The 26,845-nt window shown below is 36.8% G+C and overlaps 1 protein-coding gene across 1 annotated transcript in view; it reads right to left on the minus strand.

The window, feature by feature from the left end:
* Nucleotides 1-1,527: 1,527 nt before the first annotated feature.
* The window catches only part of LOC150089001 (uncharacterized), a 108,089-nt gene continuing 82,771 nt past the window's right edge, over nucleotides 1,528-26,845 (minus strand). The window contains exons 8-11 of the mRNA XM_090370375.1: nucleotides 16,909-17,025; nucleotides 12,715-12,840; nucleotides 8,042-8,196; nucleotides 1,528-1,697 (exon numbers count right to left, since the gene is read on the minus strand). Of these exons, the coding sequence (XP_090226501.1) occupies nucleotides 1,601-1,697; nucleotides 8,042-8,196; nucleotides 12,715-12,840; nucleotides 16,909-17,025 (495 nt within the window). The 3' untranslated portion in view covers nucleotides 1,528-1,600. The remainder of the gene's footprint in view (nucleotides 1,698-8,041; nucleotides 8,197-12,714; nucleotides 12,841-16,908; nucleotides 17,026-26,845) is intronic.

The following is a 26,845-nucleotide window of genomic DNA, read 5'->3' on the forward strand; positions in this document are numbered from 1 at the left end:
AATTTAAAATCCCCGCAGCGCTACCACCCAACAATAAAGTCAACCAATCCTTCGCCGCTTTGAAACCTGCCATGTTTTTTATTTCTTTCAATATGAAACTTCTTTTAGGCATTCGTTTCCAAAAAAAGTCCTGCTTCATCTATGTTAAAAACTTGTTGAGAAGTATAACACATAATACCCCTCTTCAATAATTTTAACAAGTTATTTTTTGATAGTTTCGGCTCCTTGATCTGCACTTGCCACTTCTCCCTGGATTTTAAATCTATTCAACCAGCCCTTACTAGTTTTAAACGGTTCCGTATTTTTTTTTTTTTTTTTTTTTTAGGTAAGTTTTCTTCAGATCATCGTATAAGCTAATCTCTCTCTCTCTCTCTCTCTTTTTTTATAAAATTTAACTTAACTGAATTCTGCATTGGATATTATCTTCAATAAAATTAGTTAAAGTCTCTCTATTTCAATCCAAATAGCTGGTCTAGTCCTACTTGCTTGCAGTGGAACAGCTATTTTTCCCTGCTGCTAAAATTAATTCTTTATTTTTTATAATTGTTCTTACAGTTAAACTTATCAGTTCTACATTATGGCACACATCTGCTTGTCGTTGACTGGAATTGACTTGCTTCAAAACGACTAATTTAATTTTCAAATTCAGTCTTTTTCTTACATTTGTAGTCGTCATACTGCGTCCAGACGTGTTTTTTTTTTTTCTTCTTCTTTTTTTCCCCATTCTTATCTGCCATTATTAACGCTTCGAAAATGTAGCAGCGTTGGTTGCATTAATTATGATTCAATGTTCGTGTAAATTGTCCGTTAGGCACGATGTCTAATACTGTACCGGGTGACAACTGGACTTCAGATAAATGCATATAACGCAAATATTACAAGCAATATACATGATTCTTTTTTAAAATGTTGATCTCGGAACTACATAACAAGTCACTGTACTACAATTAAATTAGCGTGCAAGAAAATTTCTCAAGTCAGCATGGGAAACATTTTAATCCTGTTTTGCCTTTCATTTTCAAGCTATCGACTCCATCAAATGAAACGGTTTCGTTAAATATGCCAAAAATGCAATTTGTAAAAGAGCGTTATAGTCAGATATGGGTTATAATATAAGAACAGCGTTAAGCGAACCGCGTTATAACGAGGGCCTGCTGTACCAGATATTTTTTGAGATCAGGTAAGTATATTTACTTTTTACAATTATTACTAATTCAGTGATCAATAACATTTTGGGGCTTCTTTTATCATCACTTCTTTCTCATACCCTTCTTCTTCTTCCCATTCAAATGACTTAAAATTATGAAATTATATAGGATATGAAATGTCTGATATAATACAAATATATGAGGGATTATTTTTAAATGCAGAGTTTTTATAAATTACAACAAAAGCTAGTAAAATTTATTCACAGCACCATATTAAATTTGTAGCATATATGAAACCTGCACAGAAATACCTTCAAGCTTCAAGAAATGTTTTTCTGAAAATATTCAGCAAGCATCATGATAGGATAACAGACATTACTTTTTTTTTTTTTGTCTTTTCGACTAGATTTATTCACTGGTACAAATATATATTCTTTCTTTGCCAAGTCATCTTATGAATTATCTTCAACATGTTTGTCAATCTGTTCCTGCAATACTTCTACTTCCTGTTTCAGAGAACTAAGACAAGCCTGCAGATTGCTAAGTGGTCTAATAAGATAAAAATAAAATACATTCAAACATATCTCTTAAATTTCAATAAAACACTAACTTAAAAGTTTATAACTAGAAAACAGAAGTAGGAGTGGATAATTATGAGGGGTAGTCAAATAAGTATTTAGTTTACCCCCATCTGGAAATATTTGATTAGAGATTTGCTATTATGCATGTATACTACATAAGTTATCTCATAAGTTAATGTATACAGTTCCAGACAAATTAATATCAACTCACCTGATGTTTCATATTTTTAGCTCAAAAATATGCATTTTTAATTTTTTTTAAGGGCATGCTATGTTTTAAAAGAAGTTTTTAGTGTCACGTGTTACTATTGGTCAAAATAATAGAAATATATTTTTCAAAACACATTTCTCAGCATTAGGAGACTTAACCACACCCCACTACCAACCTGTGATTCCCCCATGGTGTTAAACACATTCCACAAAACTTAATCCCTCCCACCTGCAGCAGATTAAGCTCATTTGTGTTAAAAATGAATGTTTGGAGAGGAGCTGCATTTCCTATAGTGTTTCTGAAATTTGTACTTTGGCTTTGGTAAAGTTAGGAAAATGGGGAAAGGATTGATATTACAACTAGAAAGGCTATTGAAATTAAGGTTATGAAGGGATGTGGAAGAACAAACACTGAAATTGCATAAATTCTTGGTATATATAAACCAACAGTTGGGCAACAGCTAATGAAAATAGCCAACTTTGGAAAAGCTTTCAGTGGCAGAGGTGGAAAATGTGGAAGAAAACACAGCAACAGCTGGAAATGATCTATATCACTTGTGTATTGAAAAACACCTTTTTCAATAAACAGACAATCTGAAAGTCTTGCCAAACAATAGAAGGAGGCAACTGGCATAAAAACTACAGGTAAAGCTGTGAGAAGAAGGTTGTTCAAAATGGGCATAAAATCATATTGCCCTGTCAAGACACCAGTGCTGACAACAGGGCAAAGAAACACGTGTTGCATGGGCCAAATTGCATCAAAATTGGTCAGAAGAAGGCAAGCAGAAAGTTTTGTTCAGTGACGAAACAAAAATTAATTTGAGTGGCAGCAAATGCAGTAGACGTTGCTATTAATTTATCTGGCGCCACATATATATTTTCTAGATCCGTTAGTTGCTGAACTAGAACCATGAACATACTGAGAAGTGGTATGCCAGAGAAGGTTGGGGTCCAATCTGTTATACATTTTTTTCATTTGCAAGGCAAAGAAGCAAAACATGAGGAGATATAAACTGTATATGGGGAAGATTGCCCATCATATGAGACAATGAAAAATTAGAAAAGACAGTTCAGGTGCAGGTGATGTAATGTGCATGATGACCGAAGAGAAGAGAACAAATAGACCCATCTCTTCAGCCACAATGACAGTTCCTGCTATTGTGGCTAAAGTGGAACAGCTAGTCCCTGAAAACAGAAGAGTGGCTATAAATTTTATAGCAAATGAAGTGAAAATTAGCCATGGGGTCTATTTGTACCATAAATGCATGAGTTCCTGCACATATCTAAGACAATCAATGAGTTCTGAGGTTCTGACATTTCCTCAAAAAATTCACAGGAAAGAGCATTTTGCACAATTGTTGAAGCTTTTTTTTTTTTTTTTGACCAAATTATAATGATTGATGAATTCTGGGTACATCACTACAACCCAGAAACAAAACAGATGTACAGGCAATAGAAATATACATCTTCACCAACCCCCCCCCCCCTCCTCAAAAAAGCCAAGGTTCAACTGTTTGCCAACAAGGTCATGTTGTCAGTCTTCTGGGACTCTAAAGGAGTTACAAATTCCTACAGATTACCTTCCAAAAGGCAACAGCATCAATATTACAGAAATCTCCTGGGAAAGTTAAGAGATGCCAGAACTATCCAAGGGTATCTGCCTCCTATCTGACAATGCTTCTGCTGACAAGACTGCTTTCATTATTCTCCTTGAATAGAACTCCTCATAAGTAAGGAGTTCTATTCAGGAGGCCTGAAAGAGCTTATCCACAGAAGGGAAAAATGTGTAGCTCCAGAAGGTAGATACATAGAGAAGGATGAAATTTCCAACCAAGTTTCAAATCCCTAATTCAAATCTTTCTAGGGGAGGGTTAATACTTATTGGCTCCATTTTTATCATTCTTAATACTGCATTAATTAAACACCTTATCACAACCTGACATTTTACAGCTTTTGATTCTGAACCAACCATGATTAAAATATTAAAGAGGTCATACTCTAGTCTGTTGAAATAATATAAAATGTAAATTCTACATGCCTATTTGAAAGGCTTACTTTTTTTTGAAACTCAAACATATACAGGCAACCCCTGTATACACGGTACTCTTACAACACGGTTTTGCTCTAACACGATTGAAAAATTGCGGCATCCTTGCACAACACAGTACTTCAACAACAAGGTTTCGCTCTAACACGGTTTAAGAATTGCTTGAAATCTCGCATAACACGGTATTTTTGAGCTTTTGTTCTGGGAAAACCCTGCTATTATGTTAGATGTAATTTTCAACGTTTCCATTCCTTTTTGTGAATCCCTGCTGTTGACTCACTAGTTGTTATCACCTTCATGATATTTTTCTAAAGCACAATTCTGGAAGTCACTACCATAAAACAATAAAAACAGTTTGCAGATTCCGGTTTATTGGTCTTTTCTGTTAATGTAATCAGTTATAAATGGATAGTAAACTCGATCTCCTTGCATTTGCTACAGTACCAATAGCTGGAATTCTGTGGGGTTTTTTTGGTTATAAAATTTAAAACAGTAAAAATGATAACCAATTAATAACAAAGAGCAGAGCACGCACATTTTCATTTTCATGTTATTATGGTGGAATATGTTTCCCCTTCTGTGAAATATTCAATCACATAAAAAACACAAATAAAATTTCAGAAACTCATTACTCCGTATCTCACTTGTGTGTATCGTGTTTGTTGCAACTTGTGTGTGCTGTGTTCTTTGTTATTAACTGCTTATCATTTTTACTGTTTAAATTTTACAACCAAAGAAAAAAAAAAATCAGTGAACAGAAATATCAATTAGTATGTACATATTACAGTATGTATTAATTAAGCTATGTATGTAAACGTAAATTTATTTTTATTTTGCTAACTGGAAAATATTCTTCCGATTTTCACGTATCATTTAAAGCGGGGGTCCACTGTATTTTGTTGGGAGATCCCTGGGTTAGGTTCTGTGCTACTGAACTTGTGCTTGTTTGAGACCATAAAAAATTGTGACTTCGAAGCGTGCAGATTGTGACAAAGATCAAAAGGTACACGAAATCTAGATGCTGCAGAAGAGATTGTGCTTAGCAGCAATGAAGAGGAAGAAAATTAAATGAACATACATTATCTGACATATAAGTATCACAGTTTGTAAGGTAAGACGTTTGTTCAGTTATTACTATTTAAGTTACTACTATTATAAAATAAAGTTAAAATATTAAGTTATTACTACTATAAAAATTAAGTTTCCAATAGTTATAAAAAAAAATGGTGTATTTTTGTTAGCTTATAGAACGTAAACCCCCCTCCTTTTAGTACTGGTTCTTAGTCCTGTATAACATGGTTTCGCATTACACGAGATTTTGTAGGAACCAAAAACCGTGTTATATGAGGGTTAGCATTAGCATTAGTAGAGGTATGATGCAAAAAGCAAGCTTATTCAGCATCAGCCAAAAAAAAAAAAAAAAACACACCACTCCCATTTCACCCCTCCGTTCGCTCAAAATACCTGTCCAGTTGAGCCTTAAATTTGTTTAGGCTATCAACTTCAACAACAAGTGATGGAAGTCGGTTCCACCAACCAACCACCCGCTGGCCAAAGGCAAATTTCCGCACATCTATCCGACATCCGTCCTTCCTCAATTTGAATTTATGCCCTCTGAGCTGATTATTCTGAGCAAGATGAAGAATCCCATTGGCATTGAGCATGCTCAAACCATTCAAAGCCCTATACACCTCTATTAGATCACCTCGCCGGTGCCTAGTCTCCAGACTCTGTAATTTGCAAAACTTAAGCCTTTCTTCGTAAGAGCAACCCTTTGTTCCATTCACTAATCTTGCTGCCCTTCTCTGTACCCGTTCCAGCAGCTCTACATCCTTCTTGAAATGAGGCCTCCAGACCTGTATACAGTACTCAAGGTGTGGCCTAACCATTGCCTTATACAAGGGAATAATCACCTCCTTATCCCTGTTAGAAAAATTCCTGTATATCATTGACAAGACACCATGAGCTACTCTTGCAGCCCGTCTGCATTGCTCAGAGAACTTCATATCTGCCTGCACAATTACCCCCAGGTCCTTTTCATTCTCCACCACTGTCAGTGTAGTACCGCAGAGTTGATACGTTGCTCTGGGGTTACTGTTTCCCATATGTAGTACTTTACATTTGTCAATGTTAAACTTCATTTACCACCTCTCAGCCCATCTGTTCAACCTTTCCAGATCCTGTTGCAGCAGCATAGCGTCAGTGGTGTCCTTAACAACCCTGCCAACCTTTGTATCATCTGCAAACTTGGACATTAAACTTGATATCCCATCATCAATATCATTCATAAACACCGAAAACAACAACGGACCCAACACTGAACCTTGAGGAACTCCACTAATAACATTAGTCCACGTTGAGCAGTGTCCATTGATTACCACTCAACCATCCCCTTATCCATAGCAGCAATTTGCCTCCAATGCCACACTGCTCCAATTTGTGCAGCAGTCTTCCATGTGCAACAGTATCAAAAGCCTTTCTAAGATCCAAATATATAATATCAAAGTTATTCCCTGCATTCAGTTCTTTTGTGACTACATCATAGTATCCAATCAAATTGGTCAGGCAAGACCTGCCCTTAACAAAACCATGCTGCGTCTGAGCTATAACTGAATTCTTGTCTAGATGATCCTGCAGTGCTTCTTTAACCAGTGCCTCCATTAATTTACCTGGAATAGAAGTTAAACTAACAGGTCTATAATTACTTGTGTCAGCCTTTGATCCTCCTTCATTTCAACTTTGAAAATGTATTCTTAATCCTTCATGAACACTTTATGAAACCATAAAAAAACTGTATAGGTTTTCATAAGTAAGCATTGTAATTTTTAAAAATTGTAATGCATTGTAATTTTTAAAAATTATTATTCAATTTTTAAATGTAGAAAATGTAATGCTATGTATTTAAAGTACATAATTTTGGTGATACACTTGGAGTTTATTTGATCAAATACTACACTTTTCTTTCAGTAATCATATAAATAGATGAAAACCAGATGTTTATGTCAGAAGATTTTATGATATCTCCAAATTTTCCTAAAATATCTCTATAAATGTAATTGTCATTTTAAAAGCTAATATTTGACATCCAATCAATACTATTTTACTGCTTTTTTCTAAGATATTAAAAACTCTTCAATGTCATTTTTTTGAGCCTTCAACTAGATTATATACAGACAAATTTCATCACCTGACTTTCCACCTTAAATTTTGCCAACATAAATATTGAATAATGCTTCCTATACAATTAAGCTTTCTTTTAAACTAATTATTTTAAAGCTATTCCTAAACCTTCCTTGCACTGTATCTTACTTCCAGAATAAATTAACTTGTAATAACTGTTTATCCACAGCTCTCTGTATTCATCTTCATTTCTGCAAACTACTATACAAAAATCAGATAGAGAGCAAGCACAATGCTTGCTCTCTAAATGCTGAATGATATCTCTAAATGATATCTTTTAAATGCTGAAGCATTTAAAAAATATCATATAAAAACTTTAAGATTGGGATCTTAAAGAAAATCAATACCAAATAGATCCATGCCTGGCACACTGATTAATTTTACTATGGTATACTATATAAAGGAATTTCATGCCAAGTGCTTGGAATAATAAAAACAATTTAAAAAATTATATTATAAAATTTATTAAATAAAGATTAACAAAAAATGACTGCTATTACAGAACTGATGTCATAAAGCTCACAAGCATCTCTACCTGCCATCACTAAACTTCCACCCCCTAGACCAGTGCAGCAAAAGCCTATAGCTTCCTTGCACAATATGGCTATTACTATTATTATTAGACAGTAAATATGATCTACAGTTTCTTCTCACAATGAAACCTGGGTTGTAATTTCTGATAACAAGACTGGAACTTAAACACTGTTTTATATTAATTTCTGGTGTATAATTTTTTACATTTTTTTTCACATTGAGAGGTGTACCACGGGTTGGTCACCTTTCTCCTATGCAATAAACAAACACATATTTATAAATAATAAATTTTATTAGAGCTAATAATAAACAAAATAATAAAAAAAAAACACACTGCTTACTTGCTCTCTATTAGCACCAAACTCTGCTGTAGCAAGTTGTTAATATAGTCTTCATCTAGAAGGGCAGGAGGTTCAGGAATTTCATGACTTAGCATGCCAACATTTTCAGAGCCCTCTTCCCCATTATTCTTTATAAACCCTTGAGTTTTAAGATGCTAAAAGGATCAACATCACAGAACAAATTTTAGGTAAAGGCATTGCAGTTTCAAGAAATTTATGACTAAATAAAAATCTTTATTTGCTAAATAAATTTTAAGGGTGTTGGATTCAGACTCGAAATCATCCTCAAAATGTGGGGAAGGAAAGGGACAGAGAAAAAACAGCACTTTGAAACTTCATAAACAAAAGGACTTCTTCCATTTAAGGGGGGGGGGGGTTTAAATTTCCACTATTTTTTGAAAACTGCTTTGGTAAATGCAATGAGGGAATAAAATGATAACTGAAAATATTGTGATAAAGTGACAGCTGGGGCAAGTTTTTCTACAATTTATATCAAGGCTAAAAGGAATCAATATTTCATGAGTCTGTAAATTGAATGTATTTTATTGTCACTGTTTTATAGGGAAAAAAAAAAAAAGATGGTTACTGTTTTCTGAAACCAGCAGCAAACATTTGGCCATAATTATGAGAGCATCCTTGGATTCAGGGGATGTTCCTATGGAGTAGAGATGTACAAATAAATAAAATAAATTTTCTGTTTCTACTCTGGGATGACCACATAGTCAGAGGAGTTCACAACACAGAGAGAATACAAAAATAGCACCATACTTAGCAGTCATGGGCTTCAACTGCGGACACTCAAATAATGTGTACTTATGCAACCTTGCACATGAGGGGTGGATTAAAAGGTGAAGTGAGCAATTAGAGACCTGTAAGGTGGACTTTGTTCCAGTGAAAATAATACACTCAGTGGTTAAAGTAGTAATGCTCATATTGACAGGAATGAAGTTATGCAGCAATCACAGTATGGATTTGTTAAGGGGTGATCCTGTCTGAGATCGACCTGATTTAATATAGTTAGGGAAGGACGTTATGTGATTGTTTTCAATTAAGATTATTACTATATTTAATACCACTTTTATACCATGTGAAATTAAAATATAGTTTATTAAGCTATTTGCCTGAACTACTATACATTAAGGTGACATTTCAGGTATCTTACCGATACCCATCATCAGACCATGCTGTTGGGGAACAAAAGAGCACAAAAAATATATACAATATGGAAGAGTTCTAAAATCCAATACAGCCCTCCATGCCTTCAAACGTGGTGACATTTGGGATTTCGACAACACTAGAATCCTTTCTACAGACAGGCAATACAACAGAAAACATGGAGTTGAAAACAACCCGCAATATTTCATCTTTTTGATAAGAAAATAGAAGAAATTAAAAAAAAAAAACAGGAAAGAAAATAGGCCAGTTGTCCAGAGGAGTAGCCTACAGACAACCTCTTGCAGACCACCAGAACCAGCCTGCACACCAATCCTAGGCTTCCACTTCACAATAACCCAGGATTTAGGATAGAAAATCTGCACAATTCTATTGGCTATTAGAATTAATCCTTCACCTATATTTTAAATGCTGGCAGCAACCCCTTGCCTGCATGCACATCAGGTTCTGGGAGCATTGGCAAGAGGTGTCTGTCAGCAGGTAAGAATTTAATCTCTTTGTATTTACCTAAGATTTACTTAATTTAATATCTGGTTTTTGTTGTAACAACAATTCAAACTTTGAATTGTTTATTAGCAAAATTGTAATGGCACAAAATATTGGTAATTGCAAACGTAATATTGGTAATTATATTTGTAACGCATTCAAATTTGAAACCCTTTTTATTTTTTGTTCTCCCAACGGCATGGTCTGATGATGTGTATCGGTAAGATACCCGAAACATCACCTCAATGTATAGTAGTTTAGGTAATAGCTTAACCAACCTGATTGTTATTGCATTACAGTATCCAACAGAACTGGATGTAAAAAATAATTTTGACATCATATACTTAGATTCAGAAAAGAATCTGATACTGTACTATATAAAGGCTGCTATATAAATTGGAGCAATGTGACAAAATAGTCAAGTTACAGCTATGGACAAAGGGATGGAGAGTATCAAAAACAGGATTTCAGTGCTGGACTTCATCCTATTTTTTGATATTTAATAACAAAGGAAATGAAGGCATATCAAGCTATAATGGCTGGCAAATATGCAAATAATAATGGCTGGCAAAGTTGTTAATGATAAGAATTAAAGCATACTATGCAACGACCTAGAAAAGTTTGGCATTTAATATTGATAAATGTAAGGTATTGCACATGGAATTCCAGGATAACACACCAATTGGGTGATAACAAACTCAAAGTGGTGGAGAATGCCAAAGACCTGAAGTAAGTGTCAAACATAGAGTTTTCTGAACAGTGCACAAGCTGCTAAGACAGCACTCATGAGGTTCATTTTTGTGACATATAAGAATTTTTCCAGCAGGGACAAGGAAGTGACTATCCCATTATATAAGGCAATAGTTAGGCTGCTTCTTGAGTACTACATACAGGTTTGCAAGGATATAGGTTTGTTGGAACAGGTGCAGAGAAGACAGGCTTAGTCGGGGGCACAAAAAGGTACTCTTACCAAAAAAGATTTCAGTTCTGTAAACTGCTACCAAGGGCACCTGAATGCACTGTTTTAAGGCTTTAAATGAATCGAATAAACTAAAAGCCTGATGCCATCCTAACTCTTGCTCAGATGGTATACACAAGGGAATTTAAATTTAAAAAGGATGGTTGGAGATGGCAAAAATTTGCTTTCAGCAAGAGAATAATTAATTGTTGGAAGAAACATCTATCTGGTGCAATGGAAGTGGATAATCTGAATAAATTTAAGAAAGAATTACATAAATTACGAGGGGTTTCTGAAAAGTAAGGTAGCACATTAATAATGGTGAAAGGGAATGAAATGAAAAGCGGTGGATAGATAGACCCGTTATAATGTTCAAAAAGACCACCAGTGCAGTGTTGCAGTACTGTTGCCTCACAGTAGATTCCAGTTGCAAAATGGTGGCTACTGTGCAAGTGTGGTCCAAAACAGGTGTTCATGAAGTTATTTGCTTTTTGCAAGCAAAAGGGCCTTCACCAAGTGACATTCACCGTGAACTGTTTGCTGTGTATGCTGAAAAGGTGATGACAAAGAAGCAAGCAGGTGTGTTTTTGGTGCAATGAATTTAAAGTGGGCTGTGTTTTGACATTGAAGATTGACACTGGGCGGGCAGGCCTTCATCGAGCAAGACAGAAGACAGCATTTTACGCATTAAGGGCATCGTTCTTGAAAACAGGTAAGTGAAATTGCACAAATAGTGAATGTGAGTAAATCGACTGTTCACGATGTCCTTGGTTTTTGAAAGGTGTGCTGCCGCTGGGTGCCTCGACAATTGTCAGAGAAGGACAAAGTAAAACGCATGTGGATGTGTGTGTGGAGAATCTGTTGAGATATATAGCGACAAAGGAGAGGATTTTCTCGCTTGCATAGTCACAGCAGATGAAACATAGGTTCATCACTTTACCCCGGAGAGCAAACAAGACTCCATGACCTGGAAACATCCACAATCTCCTGTGCACAAAAAATTCAAAACTGTTCCCAGTGCCCAAAAAGTCGTGGCCGCAGTGTTCTATGATCGCCAAGGCATTCTGTTGGTGGATTTCTTGCTGAAGGGAGGAACAATCAATGCACAGCTTTACTGTGGATTATTAGAATAACTGAAAGTCAACATTCGACGCAAATGACCAGGACTCCTGACAAGCAACGTGATTTTGTTGCATGACAACGCAACTCCACACACTGCCCACACCACTCGTGAGTAGTTGTGCCATAATCATTGATAAACCTCTGTAACAACACCCCCCCCCAGCCCAGACTTAGTGCATTCAGACTTCCATTTGTTCGGCCTTCTGAAAAAACACCTTTCAGGAAAGCATTTCACCACGGATGAGGAAGTTTATCAGGCAGTGCTATGTTGATTACTGCGTGTGGGCATGGACTTCTTCAGTAGTCGTATTGATAAACTGATCCATTGTTGGGATAAGTGCATCAATAAAACTGGAACCTTTGTGGAGAAGTAGTGCATGTTCACTTATTTCTTGGTGGATTTCTTGCTGAAGGGAGGAACAATCAATGCACAGCTTTACTGTGCAACATTAGAATAACTGAAAGCCATCATTATTAAACGTCATCAAGTGAAAAAAAATGTTACCTTACTTTTTGGAAACCCCTTGTATTACGGGAGGAGAGAATGACTTGTGGGGGTTGTTTTTTTTTTTTTTTTGAGGCTGTTTCCATATAATCATGCTCCTTTGCATCATTTGCCACTATTAATGCTGCTACTTAACTAAACTAACCAATGTATATTTATGCACATGTAACTTATACTGGCAGGAGGATAATAGACAAGCAATGCAATACTAAAAGATGCTTAACATTTTAAATAAAAGAACTGCAAAAACTCTACATAATAAAAATTTCACTGATTAATACTGACATGTACTTATCTTTTTCAAATACTTGGAACCAATTTAAATCAAAATGAATATATTTTGGTCCCTTGAACTTTAAAAACAAGGAGATACTGTATAAGGTTAAGATACAAAACTGTGATCTAACACACAAATACATAATTATATACCTTTGTTTGTTCCATACTTGACTTTAGGGCTTTTCTCAGTTCTGTAACCCTTGCTTGGTAGCTGAATTTCTCTTTTCTTGTAGCTGTCAGTTCTGATTTTAATGCATCTACCTCTTTCTGTAGGGACTGAAATATGCAAAAAATAGAAAACATTTTCTTCATTTAGTTATTTAAATTCAATTCATAAAATACAGAGGCAAGCTTCTACTTATCACATGTGCAGAGTACAGAGCAGAATAATTAGTGAATAATATTAATTAAAAAAGAATTAAAACACTAATAATTCTACATGATACCACATATAGATGAAAAAAAAAAAAAAAAAAACCACAAGTTATAAAAATAAAATTAACAAATAAAATGGTACATGCAATAGGAAAAAATAAACCTACATACAATTATTAAGAATGAACAATTATTTATAAGGAATGTCACAATAAGCAGTAGTGAAGTGCTTCCGATTAAGGGTCCCGGTAATATGTAATTTACATAGAAAACAAATAGCTCTTTGAAATTATGTTGCGAAAATTTTTGTTATGATATGTTAAATTTTTTTTCTGAAGTGTAAGTGCTATTTTGATAATTTTTTTAAATAATATAATTATAAAAAAAACGAAAATTACAATTTTTGCAAAACTTCAGAAAATGTCTCTTGGAACCCTAGAAAATGTCTTGCAGAATCCCCTGGGAATCCCGTGGAACCCAGTTTGAATATCGCTGGTCTAAATGTACCAGAGGTCCCAACGTGTGCCAGTTTAACATACCCCAGCCCATTACTGACTGTCCACCTGGCTGAACAGTTCCTTGTTGACATGACAGGTGCATAGCATCTGTCTGGAAATGGAACTCACTGGACTAGGAGACCTATCTCCAATTATCCAAGATCCAATGCTGATGTTCTTTTGCCCAGTTGTGGCGTAGAGTCCTGTGTCGTGGTGTTAGCAATGGGTCTCTGGTGGGTCGGCGGCTCCCATAACCTACTGCAGCTAATGATCGCTTGATGGTCTTGGTGGAGACATTTCTGGTACCTCCCTCGTTGAAGTCAGCGGTGATTTGTGCCACTGTGGCTCTCTGGTTGGCTGAAACAACGCAAGACAGACATTGATGGCCACATTCATCTACCACCTTTCTCCACCCACAGCACTGGTAATGATGAGATGTTATTCTGGAAATGCCGTATTCCTGATACACTCTTGATACTGTCGAATGAGGATAGTGAAATTTCTGTAACATCTCCGCGATAGAGTGACCCATGTGTCGGGCACCCACTATCATCCCTCTTTCAAAGTCGGTTAACTCGTGACATTTATCCATACTAACATCGAATTGCCATCTACATGAATGCAGTGATGCAGCGTACCTATATACCTGCCAAGTGGTGGGTTCGTCCACTAGTGAAAGGGGTGACAGCGCTGCGTTGAATTCTATCTTTTCAGCATATAAACTAAATATTTATTTATTTAAATGATAATTGGATAAACATGATTTGAAGATTGGGACAGATGAGGCAAACTTTACATTGCTGGGTCTGGGTTGGAATTTTTTTTTCTTCCCTCTCTTTTACTGCAATGTGGAGGTTGGTAATATCAAAAAGAAGCATTACACCTTTTTGATTCCACAATACAGGCCATTTCGCAATTAAAGCTTGTTTTGATAACTTAGCTGTTAACAGCATCATTTGGTTGTAACAATTTAAAAATGAGTTATGCAATAACTCAATTATTCTTCCTGAGATTCTCTCATGCATTATCTCAGGACTTTATACTATCACCAACTGTATATGTTAAAGTACTCTGCATTCTTTTGGGAGGGATGTGGATTTGCTTGGGCGTGTGCAGAGAAGGGCGGCAGGATTGGTGAGGGGGGAATGAAGGGATCCTCTTGCCGGGAGAGGCTTGGCTTCTGCAGGTTGCAGTGGCTGGGGACTGGGCACCTGTGCGGTGGTCTGATTGAGGTGTGTGGGGCCTTGGGTGGGTTGAGCACGCTGGGTTCTGGTGGGATCCTTCCACTTGTTCGGATTGTGAGCCTGGGGGAAGCATGGGTTCGGGATGGGAGAGGACGGATGTAGATTGGATGTGCGGAGGTTTGCCTTTGGCCGGCGGGTGGTTGATTGCTGGAACGGGCTTCCATCTGTTGTTGTGGAGGTTGGTGGGTTGAATGAATTTGGGGAGGAACTGGACAGGCATTTGGAGGGAATGGTGTGATTTTTTTTTTTTTTTTTTTGGCTGATGCTGCATAAGCTCCATACACGTGCTTTCTTGCATCAAATGCCACTGCTACTACTACTACTTTCATACTTTTTTTCCTAGATGCAAAAAAACTGAAAAAAAAAAAAAAAAAAATCATGTATACCATGGATTTTTAGTATATTTCATTATTCTATAATGCAATTCTATTCTCTAATTATGCTATAATTTTATATGATCTCTGTTACACTGATGAAGCAGAAGGGAAATTCTGTGAAATATTTGCATCAGTAAACAGTTTTTAGTAGTAAATGTCTTTTCAGTATGACAACTCAGTCCATGATGTACTGCGCTCCTTCAATAACATATTTCTGATATCTTATATAATAGGGGGTATCAAAAAGTTCATACCCTAACCTAGATAAAACATCAGTAGGAAGATGCCATTTTTAATATAAGTTGTCTATCCATTCATGAGAAATTTCATTCCCATGATTTCATTTTATTCCGGGCTACACCAGAGGTGTAATCCGGAATCTGAGGAAGGACACGATGGCTGACAAAGTGGAGTATCCAGCAGTGATCAAGTTCCTGCATTTGCAGGGCAAGAAAGCTCAGGAAATTGACAAAGAAATGAAAGTTGTGTGTGTGTGGGCAGAATTGTCCATCCTATGACTGTAAAAAAAGTGGAAACGGGAGTTCCAGTGCAGTTGTACAAGTGTCATTTACGAGCCAAGAAAAGGAAGGCCATCAACATCCACAGACAGTAAGATGATAGCAAAGGTTGAGCAGCTGGTGATGAGTGACAGATGTGCGACAATTAATTTCATCGCAAATGCAGTGGGAATTAGTTGTGGGTCTGCCCACAACATTTTACATGACCATTTGCACATGTCTAAGGTCTCCACATGATGGGTTTCAAGATTACTGACGCCTTTGAAGAAGCAATGTCAAATGCAACGTTCTGGCCAACTGTTGGATTTGTGTAATGCAAGATTTTGAGAATGTTTTGGATCGGTTGGTGACAAATAATGAATGCTGGTCATGTATGATTTACCAGTATGATCCGGAGACTAAAGACATGTCAAAGCAGTGGTTTGATTCATCTCAGGAAGTTATCAATGAAGTGGAATCGTGGTTCCAGGCAAAAAGTGCGGACTTCTATGATCAAGGCATTAAACAACTGATCCTTAGATGGGAGAAATGTGTTACTATACATGGAGAGTACATAGAAAAGGATTAAAGTTCCTGTGAAGTTTTACCTTTCTAGGGCTATTATTTCTAGGTAAGGGTACTAACTTTTTGATACCCTCTCGTAGGTAAAGTTTTCATTTTATACTAAGTTCATCCCTTTCTGTGTCATGCCATTTATTTCTTGCACTACATTAGAATTAATTTTTTTTTATCCTTATTTAGATGTCAGGGGGCAGTGTGATGTATATGTCATCTGATTCATTGTTACAGCACTCATTCCTGTCTTTCCCACTTATCTGAAAAGGAGAAGACAAAATTTGCAGGGGGGAAAAAAAAAAGTATTTTAATGTGAATTTCGCTTCATATTTTTCACGCTATCCAACTTAACACCATGAGGAAAAAAAAAGAGACTAGTAATCTATATGATTTAGACATAGCACAAGAAATTATTCAATTTCAGCTTAACAATATGTTGAATCCCATGAAAATAATAAAAATATACAGTAGTGAGATCTGTGAAAGGCAATTATAACTAACTTGAAATTATGGTGACTTTAAGAATAATAATGAAGAAAATAAAGTTCTGAAGTTATGTACTATATGCTATGGATTTTATAGAACAAGAAATGCTAGTGATGTTCAAACCAAAAGTGTGTATGGTTACAAAATGTCAATGATTTTCTATTTGTTATGGATTTCAATGCTCTGTATTTTTATAATTTGCAAGGAATCGATTTATTGTTTAGATGAGAATATATAATTGATTCACTGATAAGGTAATTCTTAGTAATAAGAAAAATAACTGAAGGCTTACTTTTATTTGCTTATTCAATCTCTCTTCTTCAGCTAGATATCTTTGCTCCATTATATGCAACTGTTCCTTCACCGCAGACATTTCTTGATTTTTCTCCTTTAGATGCCAACTGAGGGACTAAGTTTAAAAATATTAACTACAGCTTTCTGTATAAAATTAATTAATTAATTTAAAAAGTATTAATTATTATAAACAATCACTATTCATTTACCACAAATACAGAATAACAAACAAAGCCTCTGCTTCTGGAATTAACTGATTAAAAAAGTTAACTTGCAATTTCTGCATCAGATACATAAAATTTATCCAAAATATACGATATGAAGTCAAGTTTTATATATTAATGTAAATAAAATACTGATACTCTGCCACATTAATTCATGTGACACTTTCCACATAAATTATCCTTGTTTAAATATGACACTTTGATACACATTTAGTGGAACAATCACAGAAACAAAGAAAATGAATACTACAGCTAAAAACAGTAATTATAAAGTACAAGGAAGGTGTAGAAATGGCTCATAAAACTAGTTTGAAAGGAAGTTTAATTGGCCAAGAAGTAGACCTGTCTTGGAAAAATTTAAGATGAAAACTTGGGCAATGAAATTTGTCTGTGTGCATAACCTAGTTAAAGGGTCAAAAAAAGACAAAAGAGAAGAGTTTTTAACATCTTATAACAGTAAAAATCAATGACAAAGAAAGAATAGTTTTAATAGTAGGATAGAAAATGACTATTACACTGCAAAGATATTTTAGGAAAATTTGAGAAAAAGTAAACCTAGTAATAATGGTAGAAGGCCACTAGAATTATGAGCAAGCCATCACTATTAATTACACACACACAAATATATAATGACATAAATACCAAGTTTATGTAGAGGGAGTATAACAGAAATAAGGATGCATGACTGATCATATCATTATAGAAAAGGATCTTAAACTAGTTTAAGACAAAGATATATAAAGGAACTGAGAATGAAGTGACCATCATCTTGGATTGAGAAAAATAAAAATAAAAAATAAAATAAACTCTTTTGCCACTAATTTATTAAAATTAGTGGCAAAAGAGTTATAAAAAAATGTTAAAGCAGATAAAAATCAAAATACCTCAGATTTGTCAATAACCAATCACTATAAAAATTTTGTTCAAAAGTTAAATGAGCCCTGATGCTAAGATGACTTGACATAAATGGCAAGAATTTAAGAGCGCTAGTGGATGCCACAAAAGAGGTATGTAGGGAGAACTGTAAGGATACATTTTGATGAATAAATCTATTAAATATTTATTGAAATATAAAGAAAAATGCAAGAGGACTAAGGTATATATATGTCAGTGGTTCCCAAACCGAGTGCCGTGGCACCCCAGTGAACTCACAGGGATATTTTAAATTTTCGAGGGAAACACAGCAATACTCGACATTTGTGACACTGCACGAACTAATAGCTTGAGGTAGTTCACATTTCAACATTATTTATTAAGTAGTTTGGACCTAACTACTTAATAAACAGAACTGTTAGGTATTTCTTTTCTCCTAGGAGTGCTGTGAAACAAGAAAATTTGAGAACCTCTGATATAGGTAAAAGAGGCTAAAGGAAAAGCTTGGGAAGATTTTATCACTTCGTATAATTTTCTTAGATCGTTTAATAATGGAAGTTACTCTCAAAGTTTTGGAGAGAAAAATTGGATTATTATTATATGCATGTGATATTATGCCTATTAAATGGTAGCATGCAAAATCTCCAAGAATCTCTAAATAAATCTCTACTACTGATGAATACTCTAATACTGACAAATCTGTATTAGAGAAGAATCAGTTTTACTGAAGACTCTAATACTGATGAATATTACTAAAGAATCTCTATTATTGCATTAGGATATAAGTTTAGAGTAGTATTTTTAATTATATTGAATTTGAACAGAAATCATGCCTCAGACCAGAGCAGCAAAGCAAAGGACTAAAGGCAGTGGGAGTTCTATGGCTTAGAGGAGAACTGAGGACATAGTTATCCTCTGAATCACAGTCTTAAGAAATGTTCTGCTTATTTGATGTTTATGGGGGTATCAGGAATGGGACATGATATTGCCATGAGAGATGTCTTTGTGTATGCTCAATGTAAAGAGTGTGAGGATGTTAAGGGCTAACTCAGCATTGTTGTAGGCCTTTACGAGAGCTTGAAGAACAGGGTGTATGCGTTTGAAGGATTTAAATTTGGGGGTCCATCAAGCCCTCAGCTGCCCACATCAATGCCAGAGCTTGCATTTGATCATCAGGCAACACAGCTGCAATCCCCAAGGCAGAATGTGCTGGTCCCACAGGAGCTAGTTGTTGTCGGTGACTCTATTGTCAGGGAAACGGAAATACGCTGTGCAAAAAGGATAGGTGGAATAGGACCAGGGTATGTATGTCTGCCAGGGGGCAAAAGTTGATGACATTGTAGAGCAATCATCTTTCAAGAGCACAAAAGGTGATAATGTTGTACATGCTGGCACTAATGACATTAAGAGTAGGAGATCTACGAATTTGCTTAAAATATACAGGTCAATGTTGAAAAAAAGTTGAGTTACGGTTAAATTTGAAAGTGTCCGCAATTCTGCCCAGACGTGATAGCCTTGTCAATCAATTCAGCCCTGGAGAAATTATGCAAGGCTCGTGGGGTACAATTTTTCTCAGTGTGGTCTGTGCTTGTTAACAGGAGAGACTACTTCTACAGGGATGGGATACACTTAAATAGAAAGGGTGCAAGAAGCAGTATTAGTTGGGTTAGAAAATTGCTAGCGTGGGGGCACTGATAGACTAATAGATTAACAGCAGCAGCAGCAGGCAGAGGAGAAAATGATTCTTGCACCGCTTATAATGGAATGAGCAGCAACCTAGAAAGAAAGGTGCTGGGAATTTCAAGAACTGCTGGGAGTCATGGAACAAGTAAATACATGGACTGTGTTAGGGAAACTAAGAGTAAGAACAGATGCATATATACTTACATGTACAACAATGCTAGGAAGGAGTATAGTAAATGAATTTGAAGTGCTGGTCAAGACATCAAATGCAGACATTGTTGGGATATCAGAGATGTGGTGTCACACATATATAAGGAATGCGGAATATGAATATGGGGAGTACAATGTGTATAGAAAGGACAAAATGTGTTTATGTTTCACGGTGGTCTCCAGGGTTTCCACCATTAGCCACCGTAGCATCTGTATGAGGCATGTGCCAATGGCCGCCATGCGGTGCATAGGGTGGTGTGATTGTTCTGTTGAGTGTTGTTGGTCGGCTTCTGGCATCTTCGCAGGCAGAGAGAATAAAACAAGTTTGTTCACTGCCCGCTGCCTCCCATACCTAGCCACATGGAGGTACACCATGTGTGCACATTGCACTGACGGTACATCCAGAAAGAAGTTCCCAGGAGAGGAGCCCCCCAAAAAAAGTGAAAGTGAAAAGAAGATTGTATGTCAGTGGAAGAAATCAGGTTTCAGGGAGAGGGAGGGGTAAAGTTTTAGGCAGTAGGGGATAAAGGTCTGAGAGGCATCCCTTGAGAAAAGTAGTTATGACAGCGAAATCCTTTGGTTCTGATCAGGTTTCTTCCACTTGACGTCATGCTTTGGTCTTTATCGGTGAGTGTCCGTCTGTGTCAGGGTTCTGTTTACAGTAGGAAGGATTCTTTGCCTGCATTTGAAGAGGCCTTCCGCAAAGTCAGCACATGAGGTGAATCTTTGAGGAATCGAGATGAAATTTTTGACGTTTTCTTGACCTGGTACAGAAAGGACAGAAGAATAGGAAGGGAGGGGAGGTTATACTCCTAGTTAAGAAGCATAAAATCTAAGGCAGTTGACAAGGGTGGCCAGTGCAATGTTGAATTAGTTTGGTGTGAACTAGCACTACTAAAGCAAAACTAAGAGTAGGAGTGTGTTATAGGCTTAGTGACTCTGATGAAATACAATAAACTGTACAGAGAAATATAGAGTGGACCAGTAAATCAGAATTTCTTATAATAGGGGGATTTTAACTTCCCAGATATTGACTGGAACTTGTGGATTGGTCACTCACACACTAGCAAGACTTTTGTGGATTTAATGCTGATTGTTTTCTACAGTAGCATGTTCGAGAGACAACCAGAGGAGTAATACTCTTGATCTGATTACACTACCCAACATAATTTTTACCTCCAGCAAATCAATGGTTGTTTCTGGTCAAGTTTTATGTATAGAATTTAAAATCAATCATAACAATTTCCTATCACATCTCAGTTTTAAGATATAGACAGATAACTGGATTCTTTACAAAGATACCATTGCTGTTTGAAATACAATTTTTAAACTTATTAACTTTTGGTGTTTTGGTTTATTGGGCTAAAAGTTAAGCAAAGTACATAATTACTGTTCTTGCAATATAGTATATTTTGATTTTGATGCACTTTTCCAGACAAGGCAGTATTTTTATTAATTTTATTACTCCATTCAACTCTTCAATATATAGTGTATGATAAACTACACTACAAGAATTCACCTTCTGTTCAAATTTACCAATTACTTTTACTGTTTTTAGGTTAATGCATTGTTAAAATGGAGAAGACAAAGCACAGAATTTGAGTCAATCACCCAGACAACTTCTGCTATGTTTGGGGTTAAGTACCCCAAAAACTCAGAGGAAGAAAATATACAATGTCACAAAAGTTGCATATTCATTGTACTTTGGCTGAAAAATTAAATTGGTGACCAAGAAAAAAATGGGCTCCACATATCTGTTATTTTACTTGTACAACAAACTTAAGGCTGTGGTTATATGGCAAGCTGAGAGAATTACCTTTTGCCATCCTTATGGCGTGGCGCGAGCCCAAGAATCATTTTGACAACTGCTATTTTTGCATGACAAAAATAAAAGGTATTTCCAAAAAGAGCAAGCACTGCATCAAATATCCAAATATCCCATCAGCAATTAGGCCAGTGCCACATGGTAAAGAACTGCCAGTACCTGTGCCACCAAAACCTTGGGGGTATTGAAAGTAGTGATGAAGGTACAGAAGAAATCGTTTTACCAGATGTCGCAAAACCACATACTACTTCACATGATTTGGACTACGAGCCAGAAAAAGAAAAGGCCCCACACTACAGTGAACAAGAAGAATTAAGCGACTTGATCAGAGACTTGGGCTTGCCCAAAGAGAAGGCTGAATTACTCGGATCCAGACTACAACAGTGGAACTTACTCACCAAAGGTACAAACATTACAATATACTGTAAGCGAAATGAAGAGTTTTCAAGATATTTTGCAATGGAAAACAACATGCGTGTCTGCAAAGACGTTTTTGGTCTTATGCACGAACTGAACATGAACTGATCACAATACTCTGAATGGCATTTGTTCATTGATGCATCGCTAAGTTTGAAAGCAGTATCGCTTCATAATGGAAATCCTTTACCATCAATTCCTCTTGTTCATGCTGTTGGTCTGAAAGAAACCTACGATAGTATGTCCCAGATTCTTGCTGCTATACGTTACAATGACTATGGTTGATATATCTGTGGCGATCTCAAAGTGATTGGACTGTTGGTTGAGCTGCAAGGTGGTTTCACTAAATACTATTGTTTCCTGTGTTTGTAGGATAGTCGTGCAACAGCCAAACACTACATCATACAACACTGGGACAAGAGAGATGAATATATTCCCAGCAAAAGTAAAGTATGTTCCATTCGTTCCAATGTATGTTCCATTCGTTGATTCACAAAAGGTTTTTCTTCCCCCTTTACACATCAAGCTTGGACTGATTAAGAATTTCACTAAAGCACTGGATAAAGAAAGCAGAGGATTCGCATATTTATTGAAAATGTTTCCAAATTTATCTCATGCAAAGCTGAAGGAAGGAATTTTCATAGGCCCTCAAAATAAGAAAGCACCTAGAAGATGAAGAATTTCAAAGAAACCTGAATAATGTTGAACTGGCTGCATGGAGATCTTTTGAGGCTGTGGTACACGGATTCCTCTGAAAGAGAAAAGAAGAGAACTATGAGCAAGTGGTGACTAACTTGCTGAAATGTTACAAGAACATGGGGGGTGCCAAATGTCACTGAAAATGCATTTCCTTCATTCCCATCTGGATTTCTTTTCTGAAAACTTAGCAGATGTCAGTGATGAATGAACAAGGAGAGCACTTCCACCAGGACGTATCTGCAATGGAAAAATGATACTAAGGTTGCTGGGACTCTGCCATGATGGGAGATTACTGTTGGTTCTTTAAATGGGAAAGCAATCTGGAGTATAAAAGGAAATCATTGAGTGGGAAACATGTCTATGTAACATATACTGTGTGTAATAATTACAACCATGTATACTGAAATGGTATAAAAACAAGAAATTTAAAAAATGTATATATATATTTTTTTTTTATGTAAACCCCAAACACGAAAGGTATTAGAACCTATAGTACTTAGTACCATGCTTGGGTTGGAAGTTGAGAAGATGAAAGAAGATATTTGTTGTTAGTGGACTTGAACTTAGGTAGACAGTAATTTGCAGGAAATACGTATAAAGGAAGGTTGTCCCAAAAAACAGCAGTTGAATAAATAAATGAGGAAGATGAAAAGTTGGTTCTGTGAGTTTGAAGTTGGACAGTAAATGGATGTTGGCTGGTGGCGACACATGTTCGAACTGTTTTGAAAGAGAGAGCAGGAATTATAGAAGCCAATTCAGAAGAACAGTGCCCATGGAAGTATCTGTAGAAAAGGCATGCAGCAGAAACAGTACGTCTATGAGACAGCAAGTGGAGAGACTCTTTTAGAGATGAGTCATTAATTAACCCAACTGCTCTCTTCTGAATGGAATCTAGACGCCTGGAAGAGATTTTTGGAGGCATCGCCCCAGATGGGAACAATATTCCATGGTAGGGCGGATTTGCGATTTGTACAGAGTGAACAGCTGTTTGGAAGAAAAGTAATGCAGAGAGCAAAAGAGAAAATCAGGTTTTTTAGATGCAGAGGAAGCAATATTTCTAATGTGCTTGTGCCAAGAGAGATTAGAAGTCAGGGTAATCCCCAAAAGAGATATATCATTTTGCTTAGAAATCGGAGTGTCACCAAAGATAAGCATAGGAGCAGAAGAATTCTTTCTGTGAGATATAAGACAAGACTGAGTTTTAGAAGGATAGAAATCAACTAAGTAGTCTTTGCCCCACTGGAAAATTACCTGAAGATTACCGTTTAAGGAATTAGTAGCAGATTTTCGAGAAGTTGAAGCTGATTGAGAAGGGCAAGGTTTCTCAAAATGAAAAGTGGAATGCAATGTGCTATCATCGGCAAAACTAAGGACAGGATTTCCAGTCAATGGAAGAAGGTCATTAATATACAAGAGGAAAAGAGGGGGGAAAGAACTGAACCTTGGGGGACACCGGCATTAGTGGAAAAGTTAGAAGACAGAGAGCCATCTACCATCACCCTCAGTGAGCGTTCAGAGAGAAAACTGGATAACCAATTACAAAAACTGTTGGCAAACCATAAGATGGAAGTTTGTTTAGAAGACCTTTATGCCAAACACAATCGAAAGCCTTTGAGATGTCAAGAGCAACTACTTGTGTTTCACCGAACCTTTCCATTGAATTAGTCCATAAATGGGTAACGTAAGCCAAAATATCACCAGTGTTTCGACATGTGGAATCCATACTGGTGATCGTTGATCAGATGGAAGGTTTCTAGGTAGTTTAAGAGTTGGCGGTTAATTGATTTCTCCATTACTTTAGAAAGAGTAGAAGTAATTGCAATGGGACGATAATTGGATGAGAGGGATTTGTCACCCTTTTTGGGAACTGCCTGGATATGAGTAAATTTCCAAGCAGAAGGAAAAACACCTTTGAAATAAGAAAGTGAAAAAAGGCGGCAAAGAATAGGAGTAAGTTCAGAAGCAAAGGTTTTGAGAACAAGTGGAGAAATACCATCGGGACCTGGAGCTTTCTTAGCATCAAGATTCATCAAAATCTTTCTGACATCCTTTTGACAGAAGACCACAGGAGGCATTGAATGGAGTGTGTTTGGAATGGTGGGAGGTGTTTTACCAAGATTATTAATACATGAATTGGAAGAAAAATGTGATGCTAGCAGGTCAGCTTTATCCTTGGCTGAAGTGACAACAGAACCATCTGGTTTGGACAGAGTTGGGAGCAGAGATGGGCAAAAGTTACGGCTAATAGCTTTGTCAAGAGACCAGAATGCTCGGCTACCATTAGGGCAAGAAGCAAGTTTTCTACTCTTAGCCTGTTCAAACTCTAGTTTGGACTGATTAATAACTGCTTTACAATTATTGCGAGCTTTGGTGTAGGCAGAAAATGAATCTGAAGAATTAGAAAGAAGCCAATTACAATATGCAATGTTCTTCTCTTGAACAGCCTTAGCACATTTATTGGAAAACCAAGGTTTAGATAAAGGATGAGATTTTAAAGTGGAGTGTGGGATAAAGGATTCCATTCCAGCAAGAATAATTTCACCGACACGATCTGAGCAAACATTGACATCAGAAGTTTTGAAACAGTAATCCGACCAAGGAAAAGAAATCCCGCAGGTCATCCCATTTTGCATTTTTGTAATGCCAAACAACAGGAGGTTGGGAACAGCCATGAGATAAAGGCTCCATTGGAGAAGACAACCACCAAGTTGTGATCTGAAATGCCTAAAGGACCTCTCACTTCAACCGTGTACTTAAAAGGGTTGTTTGTGGGAAACAGATCAAGCGTGTTGGCTGTATGATTAGGATTGTCCGGTGTTCTTGTAGGTAGATGAACAATCTGTGCAAGGTCATTAGTAATTGCAAAAGCCTCAGCATCTCGACTGGCAGGGTCGGTGTGACTAGAAAACGGAAGCCAGCTGGAGTTGTGAACATTAAAATCACCAAGGAAAATTACCTCACTGTTAGGAAAGTTGGACCGAAGAAAGTCAAGTTGCAAAGAGAGGAAGTCCAAGAGATCCAAGTGATTAGTGGAGTTGGGAGAACGGTAGAGACAGCAGATGAAATTGACAGAATGAGGTAGAGAGATTTTAAGCCAGAGAACATCAAAGAGAGGAGATTCCAAATTACAAGTCTCTGACAGGGAATATCAGAACGGACATATGCAAAAGTACCACCTTTGAGGCGAAACGAATCATACATCAAATAATTTGGGCATCTGAGATGAGCAATAGTTGAAACAACCGATAACTGAGATTCTGTCAGAAAAAGTACAAGGGGTTTGGCGGACTGCAAGTGGAAATGGACATCGTTGAGATTAGAATTGAGACCACGATTTGTGAAATGAATTAGGAAGTGTTTGGGAGGTTTAGATCTTTTTGCAGATATGCTTGCTCTATTAGTTTGACAATTCATGATGTATTCAATAGTAAGAAAAAGTGTAGGGGGGATGACATGCTGTATGAAGTAATGAAATTTTTGGATATGGCGTACACATGGTAAGAATATACCCAGATCCTTGACATAACATGGCCTCGACAATGGCCGCCCCACCCCTCCCGCATACACACTACTTGGACTCCCTCCAGTCACTATCTGGCAGAGTAGAGGTAACAAGATTATACATTAGCTGATCCGGAAGCCTCCTAGAGAGTTACCAATAGGTTCGGTCCGGTGTACTAACTAGCAGCTGGCCTGCAAACACCGTTTTAGAGCTGAACCCTCGAAATGTAAGGAATAATGGATCTCGCCACAATGTTCATCATAACCTCGAAAGTTATCAATCATATTGCATGATGGAAGAGATGGGGAAGGGTTGACCGGAACTTAGCTCTAGAGACTAAACATGGGTTCCACCACTTCAAGCCTCCAATAAGCAAAGTGGTGGTATTGTATCGGTTGATGAGTCATCTACCACCTAGTACTGCCTGGTAAAATAGAGGGGCGGCATTCCTCCATGTGGTGTGGGCACCATACCTCGACTCCTGCTTACTTTGGTTCATACC

Source organism: Mastigoproctus giganteus, chromosome 3 (assembly GCF_048544385.1).
Source record: "Mastigoproctus giganteus isolate SK-2022 chromosome 3, ASM4854438v1, whole genome shotgun sequence".
NCBI lineage: Eukaryota > Metazoa > Arthropoda > Arachnida > Uropygi > Thelyphonidae > Mastigoproctus > Mastigoproctus giganteus.